A 17,769-nucleotide genomic window follows, 5' to 3' on the forward strand; every position below is an offset into this window, starting at 1 on the left:
ACATTAAAATCAACGTCAAAAGAGAAAAAACTTTCTTACATCACCATACCATATTGAAAACTAATACCTTAGGTATTCAGGAACCTCATGAACATAAAACCATTAGCTGATTCTTTTTCCATACCTTCTAGTATTCGAAAAATACATATTTCATTACATATTTAAATATAATGCAATTAAAACGAATAAAACTTTTTACAACTCCCTAGAATATACTTTACTAAAACCCCTGCAGAAAAGAAATGCTAACTTTAACTCCCATGTACGCTCACACCCACACACCCCCGAACACCGTCATCGGTGTTTGCTGGGTTGTGCTAGTGACTTTGAAAATCATTTTGCTCGTCTCATATATATACTTTTTTGCTTTGATCCGGTTGCAAACTACATTCATGAATGCAGCTACAACTAACCCAAGATAAACATAGCAACATACATATCTACATACCTACAAAAAGAGAACGAAGAAAAGTTAAAGTCCTTTCACCAAACCACCCCCACCCCCCAAACCACCACTAAAACATTGCCATACCATAATTTCAAAACTTACAAGCAATATCTATGTACAAATACTAATTAAAATTGTTCCCTTCATTTCTTCTTTTTTTACCTTTTTTCTGCAATTGCCGATTCACACCCCAGTACGGGACGCAATCCTCCCATGTTCACGGAATACATGACCGGTACCGAAAGTTTGGCGCTTATTATCAACCACCTTAGCGTGGAGATGGAGGGCAAATACTATTGCACAGCATCCTATGCCACCAATGAGATCCTGGAGACCAGTGTTACGGTTAAAACTTATGGTAAGTTCACAGAAAAACGCACCAAGGCAATATGCTTAAGTTTTGCTCCTTTTGTTTTTGTTTTCTTGTTCTTGTTTTAATTTTGCCACATTCTAATTGAAATTTATTTGAACGCACAGCAAAAAAAAAACAACAACCAGGGGAAGGGATATTATCAGAATTTATATTTGTTTTAAAACTAATTGCAAGGAGATGTTGTTCTTCTTTTCTTAGCTGGATCTTAAGGGAATTGCAATAATGTAAAACAAAAAAATAAAACGAAACCCCAATTCTAAAGCATACTTTTAGGTAGATTCAAATAATCTATGAGCTAATTGAAACAAGATTTTTTTTGGGGATGTAAATAATTCTTGGGGAGAAGCATGTAATAACTCAAAGTGGTAGGAACCTAATTGTTTTTTTTTTTATTTTTTTTTTATTTTCCAAACTTGCTTAGCCATTTAATATATTATTTTATAATATATAATATTGTTATTCACTTCCTTTAATTATTATTTTTCCTCACTTCCAAACTCCTTATCTCAAAAAAAAAATTAACAAAAATTTATTTTTATTTTTCCTCGAAGATCTCTTGCCATTCTCCTATTTCCTGGTGCCATTAATTGAAAAGGTCATATGTGCACATAAAGTTTTATCATCATTTTTGGAGAGTCTCTTTGCCACAAAAGCGTATAGTCATTTTGCATAAAATTTTATTATCTTTTATCTAATTTGAGTTCGCACAGAAGTTGAGAGAAGTTTAGAAACTACAGCTACAACGAATACTACTACCGCAATCATAATCGTTAACTAAAATTTATACGTAAACTTCATTCAAACTACAGCCTAACTATATGCTATACAAACATAAATACTGATGCTGCTGTTGTTGTTATTGTGATTGTTGTTGTTGTTTAGCTGCCACTTGAAAAGGTTGTAAAAGTCAACAATTGTTGTGATAATTTGCACATGGCAACAAGCCGTGGTAGTGGTAGACGAAGAAGATTATTCGGTGAAGATTATTTGTTTTGGGAAGTTATTTGCTCGAGTATGTGTGAATCTCTTCAGGTTTAAGAGCATATCTGAAAAAAGTGAATAAAAAACAGTAAAGAGAGTTTAAAAGTCGGGCGGGCCGACTCTATAATGCCCTACACCCCTTTGCATATTTAGTAGAACATCACATAACAAATAAAAAACCAGTAAAAAAAAGTCTTAACGTCGGGCGGGGCCGACAAACAGACGTCCTCACAAACCTAGAGAGCTCCGCATAACAATTAAAAGTTTTTATGGGAGAATTCAATCATACACGCTATGATTATAATTATAATTTATAGTTCAAAGGACTAAATATACCGAAGCATTTGTATCTTTTAAATTCGGACTTTTATTGCCCATTATGTATGGGAGCTATATCCAAATCGGAACCGATCTCGATAAAATTTGGCAAATACATTTCTGAGCTGTATTTGATATGTTTCCCTGAATATCGTTTTTACGGAGAGCATATTACGACTGTGGGTAACAAATATAACAAATCGGATGAACAGTATATATGGGAGCTATAGCTATGTCTGAACCGACCTTCACCAAATTTGATATACTAACTTCTAGACCCGGTCGTAAGTGCCAAATTCCATCCCATTTGGACAAATATTAGAAGTTTGGTGCACAATAAAAGGCAAATCGGACGAAGATTTATATGGGACCTATACCCAAATCTGAACCGATCTCGATAAAATTTAGCAAATATATTTCTGAGCTGTATTTGATATATTTCCCCAAATATCGCTGTTGCAGAGTGCATATTACGGCTGCGGAGGACAAAAAAAACAAATCGGATATATATGGGAGCTATAGCTATATCTGAACCGATTTCAATCAAATTTGGCATACATATTTACAGGCTAATTTGGTCGTATATGCAAAACTCCATAGTATTTGGACTAATATTACAGGTTTGGTGCACAATAAAATGCAAATCGGACGAAGATATATATGGGGGCTATATCAAAATTTAGTCCGATTATCTCCAATTTCAATAGGGTTTGTCCATGAATTAAACAAATGACTTGTGCGAAATTTCATCTGGATCGGCAAATAAATGCGAGCTGTACTTTGTTTACAAAAATGCATGGACAGACGGACGGACGTGCATAAATCGACTCAGAATTCTATGGAGATCATCAAAAGAATGATTTTTTCAAATCATGTTGTATATCTGAAATCCTTAAAGGTTAAGTTACACATGATGTTAGAATCGTATGGAAAAATATATTTTTTTCACAGTTATCTGTAGGATTTTTGTAGTATACATTTAGACTTTCCCTAATATTTCCAATAACTAAATATTCTTTAATTAAATCTTCCGAATGTCATTCACAGTTCTCACACAACACAATGCTTTCAATTAAAATTGTCTTTCTTTCTTCTCATAGTTCACAACATAAATCCCCTCCACAGATTATCCAACAGAGTGTCATTGTTTTTGATATTTCCTTTTTTTCTCCACATAATGTTGCTAAATTTCTGTAAATACAATTTCAAATAATCAACAATTTAATAATTTGTAATAATAGCCATTTTCCATGTACACAATACTATTAATAATGATCGATTTCATTTCTGCAAATAATTGAAAAATCTCGTTTGTCTTTAATGAAATGAATGAAGTCTCAATAAATAAATAATAATAATACAATTATTGCCTGAAAGTATGCTTTAAAGTTGTTATAGTTTTCCTGGTAAATACCAAATGATTACACAAATCTCTCAATTGTTTTACTAATGATGCTACAAAATGAATGGTTGTTTTGCTTGTTATTGATATTTACAAATATATTTTAAGCTGATTTATGGGCTGCTGAGTAAATAAATAGATTACAAAAAGGAAGAAGAAGGGGAAGAGGAAAGTATAAAAGGCAGAATAGAGGGGATTTAAAGAAGATACTTTTCTAGGAAATGTAATGAAATGTTTATGTACGTTCGGAGATATATGTACAACTATTTTGAGAAATTTCATTTTTATTGTAAAAATTCAACACACACACACATCTTAAAACCACCTTTTACAGGAAATGTTTTACAACAATAAATACAGACATTTTTTTGTGTGTATGTGTGAATATTTCCGTTTCCTTGTTTTGTTTGTTTTGAGTTGAAAACATTTATTTTATTCCCAACTGTTTAAGTTATTTAATAATCGTCTCAAGTTGTTCAAGTGTAATGATTTTACACAGATCCCACTCACCTCCTCTCTCACACACACACACACCCACACCCATATGTGCAAACTCTCATATCTGCCACCAAAGCGTATAACAATAATTTGAGTACACATTACGGATAACTTATGAATGTAATTGCATTGCAAAGAGCATACTTTTGGGCAGTATTATTCATATGTGAAAATTGATAAATATTTATAGTTTCTCTGAACGATATGAACAAACATAAATAAAGGTTAAAAAGTTGAAAAATGTTATGTGGATAAATTAACCAATTTTTAAAAAAAAAAGTTTGAAATTGGTAAATCGAACATCAGAAAATGGTCGTAAATTTACGAAATTTATTGACCCCAGCCTTTCTAAAGACAGATATTTCATATTTTGAAGAATTCTTAAAAACTTTAATGAAATGAATGAATTCTCAATAAATAAATAAAGAAAAAAACTTTATTTTGGCTTAAGGTCAGAGTTTTTATTTTTATAATTTTGATTTTTATTTTCCGATATTTCGACTTCGACCGTCACCTTCAGGGAAACAATTTTATTGAGAAAAGCAAAAGTCTTGTTTCACCGTCTATGCAAAAAAATTTTTTCTAAAGGGGTATATATCAATTAACTCGGCCAAAACGTGCCCCATCAAATAACGGGCTTAGATCCTACGTCTCTTTGGACCAAATCCGTTTCAGGACATTTGGAGTCGATCTAGCGATGTCCGTCACGATAACTCTCGAAGGAAGTATCGGATTTGATCCAAACTTGGTACATCGTAATATTATTTTCAAACTTAGATCAAATTCGGAGATGGGCAATATCGGTCCACTTCTTCTAGTACCTCCCACACAAAATATCAAAATTTTCAAAGAAAATATTTTACTGCACAGAAAGAGAAAGGATAATACGATTTTGCTCCTACTTTGCAAATCCTTATATTTTCATCAGTGCTAGATTAGGTGTAAAAAGGGGCTATATGGGTGCACTCCTTCTGGTACCTCCCCCACAAAGTGTCAACATTTTGAATAATTATATCTCTTATAAAATGGGATGTAAATGCCGATTGTCTCCAAATTACATACATCACAATATTTTTATAAACCCAAGGTCTGGTGTGAGATACATTGGCGGAGAGGAGATATATTGGCCCACTCCTTCTGGTACCTCCCCCACAAAGAGTTAAAATTTTAAAATATACATGAAGCTCATAAAACGCGAAATAAACATCCGATTCCATTCAGACTTGGCACATCTCAATATTTCTATAAACACAAGATATGTTATAAAGATGGTAGTGATCGGACCATTTCTTCTGGTACCTCCCCCACAAAGGTCAAATTTTTTTAATAAACAAAACGATCATAAAATCCGAAATAAGCATCCAGTTCTCTCCAAATTACACACATCACAATATTATTATTAACCCAAGGTCTGGTGTGAAAATGGGAGATATTGGTCCACTTCTTCTGGTACCTCCCTCACAAAGGGTCAGAATTTTGAATATTCATGAAGCTTATAAAACACGAAATTAACATCCGCTTCCATTCAGACTTGGTACATCTCAATATTTCCATGAACACAAAATCTGTTATAAAGATGGTACAGATCGGACCATTTTATATGGTACCTCCTCCACATAGGGTTCAAGATTTGCAAAAATAGTAAATTCTGCAACAGGGCAAAATTTTGTTATTTTTTGGCAAATTTTCGTTTACTTACATACAGATTAAATATATCCTCTTAAAAACGTCAACCCGACCATTATATCCAAAAATAAAACAGGTCAATTCAGTCTCATTTGTCATCAACATCTCAATTCTATATCTTTTTCTACAATCCTTCCTTGTTCAGTGGAGTGTGAACTTAACGAAACTTCCTATTTCTCTTATTATTCTGTTCACTTTTGAATTGAAATAATTCGTTACAACGAAATTCCTGAGGAAATGCATTAGCAATTGTCATTGCAATTGGGGTCGCTAGCAAAAATAATCTACGAAAATACAAGATGAAGCAAATAGGAAACTAAATATTTTCGTTTTAACAAAACAAAAACAAAACATATCCTCTCTCTCTCTCTCTAACTCACTCTTCTGTATGGCGCCCAAACAAACTTCAAGATCTATGCTTGACATATTCTCTATTCTTCTTCTTCTTTCAATAAAAGCACACAAACAGCAGGCCCTCAATATTTTTCCAAAGAAATAACTTCGTGAAAGTATTTGCCAACCATGCAGTACAAAACAGGAAATCTTTACAAACTCAACACACAGAAAATCTTAAATCGTTTTACATGTGCGGGACACACATGTCGTACTCGACCTCACGTTCCTTTGGAGGAAGAGCCACACAACAGCAGCAAGACGGAAGACAAACTAGCGAAACAACAAGGAAACCAAAAAAAAAAATAAAACTAAGACACCATTTAAGTTCCGGCTTGTAAACATATGAACAACAAGAGGATATCAGATCCTAACAACCAACAACAATAACATAATCACTCAAAACCAAAAACAACTAATCATAAGGGAGGGGGACGAATGAGTATAAACCCTAAAATACTCCCTGCACTCCTTCTTCTTTTTTTCTTTTTTTGGCTCCTGCCTTGGCATTTAGCCTTGTTTGTGTAGAAGTAACTTTGGGAAATACCCACACAAACACGCAAACAAAACACTTGAAAGCTAAAGGATGTGATTTACACAAAGCTCTGGCAAATGCACTTGCACTCGTGTACTTGACGGTGGGCAAAAAAGGTAGAGAGAGTGAGTTTTAAGGAGAAACAGGAAACAAATAACCCCAGATTTACACATATACAACAACACACATACAAAATTATTTGAAATTATGTGAGAATTTCTGTTCGAAACTGGTTGCAGTTTGGAGTAGGTCATGTTCACATTTATTTGTTTGTCTGTTGGTCGGATGATATGCTATAGGGATAACCATTCTCAAATTTCAGGGAATTTTAATTGTCAAAAAAATTGTCATGTGTAAACGATAGATTAGGTCTACAGAGAGTTCAGAGAACAGTGAGAGTGTTTTTGCTCGTTGACCCGTTGTGGGGGAGGTACCAGAAGAAATGGTCCGATCTTTACCATCTTTATAACAGAGCTTGTATTTATGGATATATTGAGATGTGCCAAGTCTGAATGGCATCGGATGTTAATTTCGCGTTTTATGAGCTTCATGGATATTCCAAATTATGGACCCTTTGTGGGACAGGTACCAGAAGGAGTGGACCGATATATTCCATCTTCATGTGAGATCTTGTGTTAGTAGAAATAATGAGATTTTTGAAATATGATGAGAACCGGATGCTTATTTCGGATTTTATAATAGTTTTGGTTATTCAAAAACATTGACCCCTTGTGGGGGAGGTACCAGAAGGAATGATTCGATATCTACCATCTTTACAACAGATCTTGTGTTGATGGAAATATTGAGATGTGCCAAGTTTGAATGGAATCGGATATTACTTTCGCGTTTTATGAGCTTCATGGATATTCAAAATTTTGACCCTTTGGGGAGGTATCAGAAGGAGTGGACCGATATATTCCATCTTTATATCAGACCTTGGGTTTATACAAATATTGTGATGTGTGTAATTTGAAGACAAGCGGACTCTTACTTCACATTTTTTAAGAATTATAATTATTCAGAATTCTAACCCTTTGTGGTGGAGGTACTTGATGAAGTGAACCTATATTGTCCATTTTCGCACCTGACCTAGCACTAATACAAAAAATGGGATTTGCAAAGTTTGAGCAGGATTATCCTTTCTCTCTCTGATTATCCTTTCTCTTTCTGTGCAGCAAAGTATTTTCTTTGAAAATGTTTGGATCAAATCGAGTTACCGTGCCCAACAGCCAGCCAGACGGACGGAAGAAAATCGCTAGATCGACTACAAATATCCTGAAACGGATTTTGTCGAAAGAGACTTATGCCATGTTTACGTTAGAACTTTTTGTAGGGTTAACCTACTTTGAGAGGATTTATTTGAAGTAAAAGTAATGGATATGACAATTTAAATCCAAATCCAGTGGGTTAACCCTCATATATATAAACGTACTAATAGGGTCTAAAACCCTTATATTGATGAGGCACGTTTTGGCCGTTTTAAATGATTTATACCCTCTCTAGCCATATAGCTGAGGGTATAAAAAGAGCAACGTGAGAGAGGAATTTTCAGAGTTTACTGAGTGTTGCGAGAGATAAAATGATCAGTAATGTTTCGATATGTTGTTCCAGTTAGCCATTTTATAAAAAGATATTTAAGTTTATTATTTTTTTTTTCTGATAGACTTTAAATAACAAAATTCCATCTCAGTCTCTTCAAATACCTTGCTGAGAAAATCTTATATGGAAAATAGAGACTCATTCCGAAAAACAATAACTTACAACTTAAGTGAGCTTCCACAATAGTCCTCCAGAATTCACTTAACTCATTTCAATTTTTATAAACAAAAATAATTTCAAGATCGAAAATTATTAACGAACATCCCTCTCCCCAAAAATCTCTTAAAATGTGGAAATTCTAAGCTGGCATCTCTCAAATGACACGCTATGCTATCGAATTCGTATTCCACCTTGGCCGTAGTTTTATTTCAATTTTTTGTTTTCTTTTCTGTTTTTTTTTTTGACATTTCCGCATGCTTTATCCCTTTCCGTTTGTTCTATATTTTTTGCACTCCATCTGTCCATAGTTATTATAATGTTTTCCGCTTGTTCATCGCCCTGTCCTGGCATTCCCCCTCCTTTTTTCAATAAAAACGTAATCAGTTGACTGCAAAACTCCCAACTAAACTAAAGCTAAAGTTATTGAAAAAGTTTTGCCTTCAAAGAAGCTTTTTCTATTCACTTGCCAAGTCGATTGTTTGCCATCACAACAACAACAAAAAAATCGAAATTAAATTCAAAATTATAAGGTTGATGATTTTGTTTTTGGCTTAAGAAGTTCTTTTTTTTTTTTTTTGAAAGCCAAACTTTGTTAAAGGCAGTATGTGCTCAATTTCAGTAAAGTTGTTTTCGTACATTCTTTTTTTTTTTTTCTATTCGAACGACATACATATTTTCATATTAATCTTTGGCAAATAGGATGCATAATATTGTCTTTTTTTGTGAGATTTCCTAGATGGACGAAAAGTTTTTAATGAAAATTGTACTAGAAGTCATGCCACAGGGACTAGTTTTTCATTCAAAATTTGTGGGAGAAATGCTTGCTTTGAAAGGCAAGTTAAATGGTGGTCATACACATTGCATACTTTTAGGAGCAGTCATATGATCGATATAATATTTCAAATCTTATGCATAAATAAAAACTGAAAAAATGTGGAGGGTGGGTAATTTTACCTCTCCTAACCCCTCTCCACTCTCCCCCCTCTCCTCTTCTCTAAAACCCCTTTCATTTTCTTTCACCAAAGTTTTCCCATGTTTCCAATTTGATTAGCTCATTTGTTTCACGGTCTCATACAACACCATCTATTTTACGAATATTACCCACATGTAAACTATGGAAAACCACCCATGTGGCTTCTTTGAAATCCACAGCGATGCATTCCAAACTGTCTGGAACAAGCAAAAAAAAAGTAGATGAAGAAACCTCTAAAAATAAAACTTAACACAACTTTGTTTATGTGGCATAAAACAAAATCATGCTCAACACTTTTGCCTCCCAACACCCGCTTCTGCTGTTTGGTCTTTGGAGAGCTTAAAGGAGCAAAAGCAGTGAGCTGCTACTTTCAAATCTAGCCAAACACCAAGCACGTACATATGTCTGGCATTCGCATGTACGCACTTCCATGCTAAGGCCACATATTCGAAATGTCAACAAATGCACTTGAGCGTCCTTAGAATCCTGGGTTATCCTTTGAAAACAGCAATGTTAAGTGAATTGAAGTCAATTCTAGGATTTTTACTGCAGAACAAGAAAAAAAGCTGAAGGAAGCTCTGTGACTTTTTTAAATAAGCAATTCATTTATTTATTTGTTTATCCATGGCTAATCAAGTCACATTCATTCATGTCTCTTTGCAGTTGGCATTACATGGACAAATGCACCGGAAAATCAAAATCCCATTCTGGGCGAAGACTATGTGGTCAGATGTGAGGTTAAGGCAGATCCCAATCCAACAATCGATTGGTTGAGAGATGGAGATCAGGTAAGTGTTTCCCCGCCGCTTTAAAATATTCTCTTGCAATATACTCACCCTCTCCTTCCAGATACGCACCGGCGAAAAATATGTCGTCGAGACCAATGGCCTCTTGATACGCAACGTCCAGGAATCCGATGATGGCATCTATACCTGCCGTGCTGCCGTCTTGGAAACCGGTGAATTAGTGGAACGCACCATACGCGTTGAAGTCTACAGCCGTCCTGCCATTACCTATCTGCCCACCACTCTGGAGGCCACCGAGGGCAAACCCTTCTCCGCAAATTGCACAGCCACCGGTAAACCCGTGCCCGAGATCTTCTGGATCAAGGATGCCACCCAACAGAATGTGGCCACCGCCGACCGCTTCCAAGTGAATCCCTTGACTGGTGTCTTGAATATTAACTCAGTAACTCAGGATGATTATGGTACTTACACGTGTATAGCCAAGAATGATGCTGGCGTGGTGGACCAGAAGACCAAGTTGAATGTGTTGATCACTCCCTCCATCCACTTTTTGTACAACGTCACCGGCGATAGCCAAAAAGAGATTGCCCTCACGTGCCGAGCCAAGGGTCGTCCAGCCCCTGAAATCACATTCAGTCGTTGGGGCAGTGACGATGAATATGCCGCCGGTGTTCAAGTCGATGATGAGCGCATTACCCTGGAGCAACATTTCGACGAAGAGAAGGGTGAAAGCTCCGGAACTCTGAGAATCGCCCGTGCCCAACGCAGCGATGACGGTCTCTATCAATGCAAGGCTCGCAATACCGGAGGCACTGCCTACGCTACCGGTCACATCACCGTCCAATTCCCACCAGATTTCTCACACATGAAAGACTTGCCACCCGTATTCAGCTGGGAGGAGCGCAAGGTCAATCTCACCTGCTTGGCCATGAGCATACCAAATGCCACAATTGAATGGCGCTGGAATGGCAAACCTCTGAAGGATCTCAACGACAAGAATCTGCAAATTGTGGGAACTGGTCCACGCAGTGATTTGATTGTCCATCCCGTTGCTCGCCAGTATTATTCTGTCTACAAATGTGTGGCCACAAATATTCTTGGTACCAGCCAAATCGACATCCAGCTGAAGGAAGCCCGTGTACCCGAACCTGTGCCAGCCGCCGAACCTAAACAGTTGACGGCCACGAGTATTACCTTTGACATACGCAGTCCCCCCGTAGAATTCGGTATGCCGATAACGGCGTTTACTGTGCAATACAAGGAGGCCATTAATCCCGATTGGTCGACGGCCATGAATCGTAGCTGGTCACCTGACTCACCGTACATTGTTGAAGGTCTCAAGCCCCAGACAATGTATCACTTCCGTTTTGCAGCACGCAATCAGGTTGGCTTGGGCATGTGGGGCGTGAATACCCAACAGTCGACACCCAAACGTTCTGCACCCGAAGAGCCCAAGCCACTGCATTCGCCCGTGCAGAATGACATTGAGGAGCCCGTTGTTGTTTCACCCTACTCTGATCATTTCGAACTGAGATGGAGTGTGCCAGCTGATAATGGTGAACCAATTGATTTCTATCAGGTCAAATACTGTCCGGTAAGTCGAAAATCTCCACTTGCAAAATGGGAAACAAGTGATTAAATTTCTCTTCTTCTTCTCTTTAGGGTGTCAAAATGGCCGGAACTTGGCATGAGCTGGAAAATCAATGCCAATCCGTTGAAGTGGCCGACAGCACCTCCTATGAAATGAGCCGCTTGGCTGGCAACACCTACTATCGCATTGAATTGCGGGCCCACAACATCATCGGTTTCTCATCGCCGGCGTCCGTCATCATGAAAACCACAAGAGGTGAGTCCGATCATGCTAATAATAATTTGGGAACATTTTTGTATACGGCCGGTCTGAATTCGGCCGCTGCCCCATCAACACATAAAACATTTTTCACACGAACATCGACAACATCAACAACCGCCACCACAGCAGCTATTATCACCACAAGTACAGTCATGGCTATTGCTACAGCAACAACAACATGCCTAACACTCTTGAGCATTTTAGCCACAAACTTAGCTTAAAAAGCCCAATTCGATTTAAAAAAAATTAAAACAAATGCCTAAAACTAAAACTGATTTAAAAAAAAATTTTCATTGTCAGATACGATACATATGTATGTGTGTGTATTTAAATGCATATACATATATGTAAAATTATGAAAAGTATATAAATATATTTAAAATTGAATGGATTGGTAATTTTATCTCAAAAATAATTTACGAAACCTGCAAACATATTTTTCTAGTAAAAAAAAGACATTTATTTTCTTTTAAACATTCATTCGAATTACTGTTTTTTTTTGTTCAGTGTATTTTGTTTTCTTAGTTTGAAATCATTCGCAATTTCAAAACGTAAATTAATGTAAGTTGAATGGTCCTTCGATCAGTTACTAATGCATGCCACTTGTTGTTGTCTCTTTTGAAACGAATTTTGTAGAATTTCTTTTTCTTCTCTAAAATTAAACTATTTTAAACTTTCTTGAGTAGTTCGAAGTTTTTTTTAAAAATGATATACGTATATATTTTAATGTAAGACTTTTAATACTTTATTTTTGAATATTGTTTTTAACCAGCTGCTAAATTACAATTCATGAAAAAAAGCTTTTTGCAAATTCTATGAGGGCCACTAACCATAAAGAGTTGATTTATTTTTAGTTTCTTCCAGAAATGAAAGTCGATTTTTAATTGTACTGCTATTTTTATAAGGAGGAGTGTAGTAATGATTGTGTAAAATCGACCCATTTTGTATAGGTCAACAATAATTGAAAACTTCAGTGCAAAGGCATAACCATGGTAGAATAATACAGGTAGATGCATCAAGGCTGGGATCATTGAAATGTCAAAATGTTTAAAATGACTTTTCAAAAATAAGTTATTTTTTCTTATACGACACCAATCGTTGGTTGTTATGATATATTTTTTTCAAAAATTTCTACAAATTCGAATAATTTTTCATTGACAATTTTCAATTCCATAATTGGTTTGACAGTTCATTGTCCCATCAGCTGTGCCTATGCGACTACCTGCATTCTTTTACCATGGCCATAAAAGTGTAACAACAGTCTAAACGGGAACCATGTGTTTACTATACATCATACATTTGTTAAAGCTGCCTGGCCACATACCAAATTTATTTATGTCGAAAACTTGATGAAATAAACGAATAATATTGTTTTGTGAAGAATTAATTCAAAGTTAATGAAAAATGAATGCAAGTGTTGATAAGGGTTATGTAATTTGCCCGGAATTGAGTTAGAAAGGATCTTTAAACATTCTTAGGAATTTAATATAAATGTATGTTCTTCCATAAAATCATAAATCCCTGTTTTACTCGCCTTTACAAAGAGGTTAAAACAAACTTTTGATAAAAAATCTAAAAATCAAATATTTTCAATACCAAGCGTTGATAGGGAATTTATAGTCCCTGTGTGCAAACAGGGATCAAACAAGGATTTTTTGTTTATTATATTAAAAAGAGTTTAAAAACTTAACCATTTTATCACAAATTCTGCAATAAAATGTATTATTTAGGGATCTATAGTTCGATGTTATGAAAATCCCTGATATCGATATTTTTACCCGATTTGAGAACTGAAAACAAAATACACTGTACAAAATCATTAACGGGAGATAATATTAAATACCATTTAATATAAATTAATTAATTTTGTTAAATTTAATGCTTCTGTTTTTTTAATAATTAAATTACGTTTCGTTAAGCTTTCAAATCCATAGCTACATACATCACACCGACAAAGACACAAATCAATTGCATCACACATTAATGCCATGAACATGACATGGCTGTCATTTTTTTCCCTCTCTCTCACTCACTCACACACCTACATACATATGTACATGCATACATTACACACTATTCAACCGCAATTAAAACATCATTTTAATTACGATTTATTACAAAACCAAACCAAACAAAAAAAAAAAAAAAACATCGAAAAAATCGTTAATAAAAAAGAACAACATTCATTTGATTAATTTAATTTATTATAATTTGCCAAACGAGCTTGAAGTGTAAAATAATGTTTTGCAACAATTTTTCACAAAATGCAAAAAAACAATAGTTTTATAAATCTCTGTTTGTGTGAGTGTGTGTTTTGTTTTTCATACCACAATATTGTAGCTGTAATGTTTTATATGTATGTATGTTTGTATAATGTTAATGTTGTTTTTTGGCCTAGCTTCCGTTTCCGTCAAACCTGTTATGTTGCCAAGAAATATAAATCAATCATAAAACATTTAATAAACAGAAAAAGAGCGAGCTTATTTACCAAGGGACATTTTTTGATGATAAAAAAACCTCTTTTAATCAAAATCACTTTGGAAAAACATTATTTTTCAGTTTTGAAAAAACAATATAAATTTTTCTCTTTGTTTCAAAATTCCCTTCTAGAAAACACATTTGTTGTCAAATATGAATGAAAAGGATATAAAATATAAAAGAGAAGGATAATTTGTGTTTAAGGCTATGTTTCCATTAAACATATTTCAATAAAACTCGTAGTTTATTTGATATGCAAACCTAACCTAACATATAAACTAAAAACTTTGCAGAGATAAGCTCGTAATAATCTGTTTCATAATATATATGCAAAAGTGTGTATGTGTGAGTCTTTTTTTTTTTTCTTTAAAATTCTGTCGTGTGTTTCTTTTCACTTAAAAAAAATATGACAACTGCCAAATATTAAAAAGAAAATTTAAAAATCAAATATTTCAACAAAGGTTTTGATTAGAATTTTAGAAAAAAATCTATGAAAAAGAAAACAAAGAAACAAGAAACAATTCCATTAATTTAATTAAATCATTTTCTTTTACTTCTATATATCTTTATAAAATTAGACATTTACTATATAATAGATTAAACAAAAAAACATTACTTTCTTAAAGCAAATCATTTTATTAAATATAAGTTTTAGATTTATGTTTCATTTAAAAACACAAAAATCAATCATCACTTTGCTTTAAGTCAAATCCCAAACTAAAGAGTTTACTTAATATTGCAATAATTATTTGATAAACAGAAATATTAATTGCTTTAATTTAATGCCACAACAACAATGATGATATGAGAGCATAAGCTAAACAGGCAACCAAAACAAGCTCAAACAAAAATATTTAAACATAACTATCTAGTATTATTTACTTCGTCTTCTTCATTGTTTTCTGTGACTAAATTCATGTAAACTTCATTTATGTTTTAAAAATGTTTATTTTTTTAATTTAAATTAATTTTTATATTTTTGTGTGTGCTCACCCTCATTTCAAGTCGAACAACAGACAGCAATAATAACAACAACAATAATAATAATAAACAAATATTTAGTTAAAAACAAACAACATTTCATTCTATATTATTTTTAGTTATGATTTTTTTTTTTTTTAATAATAATAATAATAATAATAATAATTATGTATATGATTTTAGTTAAAAAATATAAATATTTAATATAATATTAAAAAATATATATATAATTTTCTTTTTGTTTTTTGAATATTAATAAAAAAATATGGAAAAAATATGCCTACTTTTTAATCAAAAGCATTTTCATTTAGTTCAAGAGTTTGTTTCCAAACATATGTGTACGTTTTGCGTGTGTGTGTGTTTTTCCATTTATCTTCTATCTATCAATGTATGTGTAAACGTTTTCTGTTGTGCTCGTCTGCAAGTGTTACATTTTTTCTATATTTCTCTCTATATTTGTAATTTTTGTAATGTTTATTCTCTAGTAAAATTTACACAATATCTTTCCCTATCATGTCTTCCAAAATATCCCTTCTTTTGATTTTATAAAAAAAAAGTGCGCTGGGTGATTTTATAACAATGTAAAGTGGGTTCCGAAACAAAAATATTTTTTTTTTTTTCAAAGAAACCAGTAAAAATTTTTTTTTGTTTCTATTGGGGGAATTGATTTGAGAAAAAAAGGAATTGGAGTTATAACCTCCAGAAGGGCTAAAAAAACTAAAAATGTTTTATATTCAAAAAAAAAAAAAATGATTTGAAATTGTGTGGTGGCAGGGCCACCTTGTTTTTATACTCGACCTTACCATTTATGTTATGTTTACATCAAACACATGGTAGAAGAATACTGTTAGTGGCATCGACACAGCTGCTGGGACAATGAATTGTCAAAAAAAAAATGTGAAATTGATAATTTTGAATGAAAAACTGTTTAAATTTGTAACTTATAAAAATCTACTTATTTTTTGAAAAAAAAAAAAAAAAACATTAAAAAAATTTGACATATCAATGTTCCTAAGCGTTGATGCATCTGCCTGTATTCTTCTGCCATGATTGTCATCGAATGTATGACAATGTTTACATTTACTCTCTTTATCATAATCCAATGTTCTGATATGATACATATGTCTAAAGTAAACAAAGCCAAATAGTACGTTTACATAGTAGAGGATTTAGTAAAACCAGTGGATTTAAATTATGAATTCGATTCCTCAATTAATCCTCACCAAAGAGGTCGTAATGTAAACGTGCTGTTAAATGCATTGACAAATATATTTTAATATATATTTTTTAGACCTTTCTTATTATTTTTTTTTTTTTTTCAAACCCAATACATCATCCCCCACAATGTCCCCAAGTTTCAGTGTTACGTGAGCGTGTGTGTGCGTGTTTTACTAGTTATCAATTCACATACTAACTTAGCCTAGATAACAACAATTTTTGTATTTTACTTTCCTTTTTTGTTTAATTTAATGTCTACACAACAACAACACTAATTTTAAATGTTTGATTTCTAACAAAAAAAAAATTGAAAAAAATGTCAAAGTTTTTGCTAAGCCGCAACACGCTACCACACTTCTGGCCAACACAATTTTGGTGTTCAAAATTTTCTTTTTCTTTCTTTTTTTATTCAAATCTAAGAATAAATGGTTGTTCTTAATCGAGAATTACTACCACCACCACCAAAATCACCACTAATATTGTATTTACCCAAATTCACCACCATAACATTAACGAAAAAAAAAAAAACAAACAAAAAAATCTCAACAATGAAATTGGGTTTTAAACCTTATTTTTTGAATTTTCCCTTTTTTCTTTTCTTTTTTCTTCTCTTTTTTATATCAACTTGATAACTCTCTTTCTGGTTATAACTTAATTTGGCACGCTTGTATCTAAAACCAAAAAATTAAACTTCAACAAAAATTGTAACCCCAACCCAACCAATTTCCCTTTCGAAAAACAAATGTGTACACCTTGTGTCTTTGTAACTTTGTTTATAACAAAAACAAATCATTGTAAATTTTATGGATGAATAGATAATCCTTATCCCAATGGTGTAGCCTCCACGGATCACAGCATATCAAGGCTAACTATCATCGCCATGGTCGCCATTTGCCTCTTCAACAGCAGGAGTATACTAAACGGGCAACTAAATCGACTGGTGGCCGTGTGGTAAATTCCAAATAAATGCCAACCAGCCACCTACCACCACGCTTCCTGAATCTAAAAACATGTATAAAAAACAAAGAATTTAGTAAATGCCAGAATCTCCATACTTCGATTCCATACCATAACAAAAAACCAAAAAAAAAAATGGGGGGTCATTAATTTTTACAAGAACGTGTTTTAT

At 33.6% G+C, this 17,769-nt stretch overlaps 1 protein-coding gene across 10 annotated transcripts in view; it reads left to right on the top strand.

The window, feature by feature from the left end:
• Positions 1 to 17,769, top strand: part of LOC101892087 (fasciclin-2) — a 158,029-nt gene that overhangs the window by 128,422 nt on the left and 11,838 nt on the right. For 9 of the 10 annotated variants that reach the window (XM_059122318.1, XM_059122319.1, XM_059122320.1 and 6 more), the window contains 4 exons: positions 643 to 806; positions 10,029 to 10,153; positions 10,215 to 11,705; positions 11,774 to 11,957. In XM_059122318.1, the coding sequence (XP_058978301.1) occupies positions 643 to 806; positions 10,029 to 10,153; positions 10,215 to 11,705; positions 11,774 to 11,957 (1,964 nt within the window). Of the gene's footprint in view, positions 1 to 642; positions 807 to 10,028; positions 10,154 to 10,214; positions 11,706 to 11,773; positions 11,958 to 17,455; positions 17,609 to 17,769 lie in introns of those variants that run through there. The other variant, XM_059122321.1, reaches the window with a different exon arrangement.

The sequence above is a fragment of the Musca domestica genome, unplaced genomic scaffold, assembly GCF_030504385.1.
Source record: "Musca domestica strain aabys unplaced genomic scaffold, Musca_domestica.polishedcontigs.V.1.1 20, whole genome shotgun sequence".
Classification (NCBI taxonomy): domain Eukaryota; kingdom Metazoa; phylum Arthropoda; class Insecta; order Diptera; family Muscidae; genus Musca; species Musca domestica.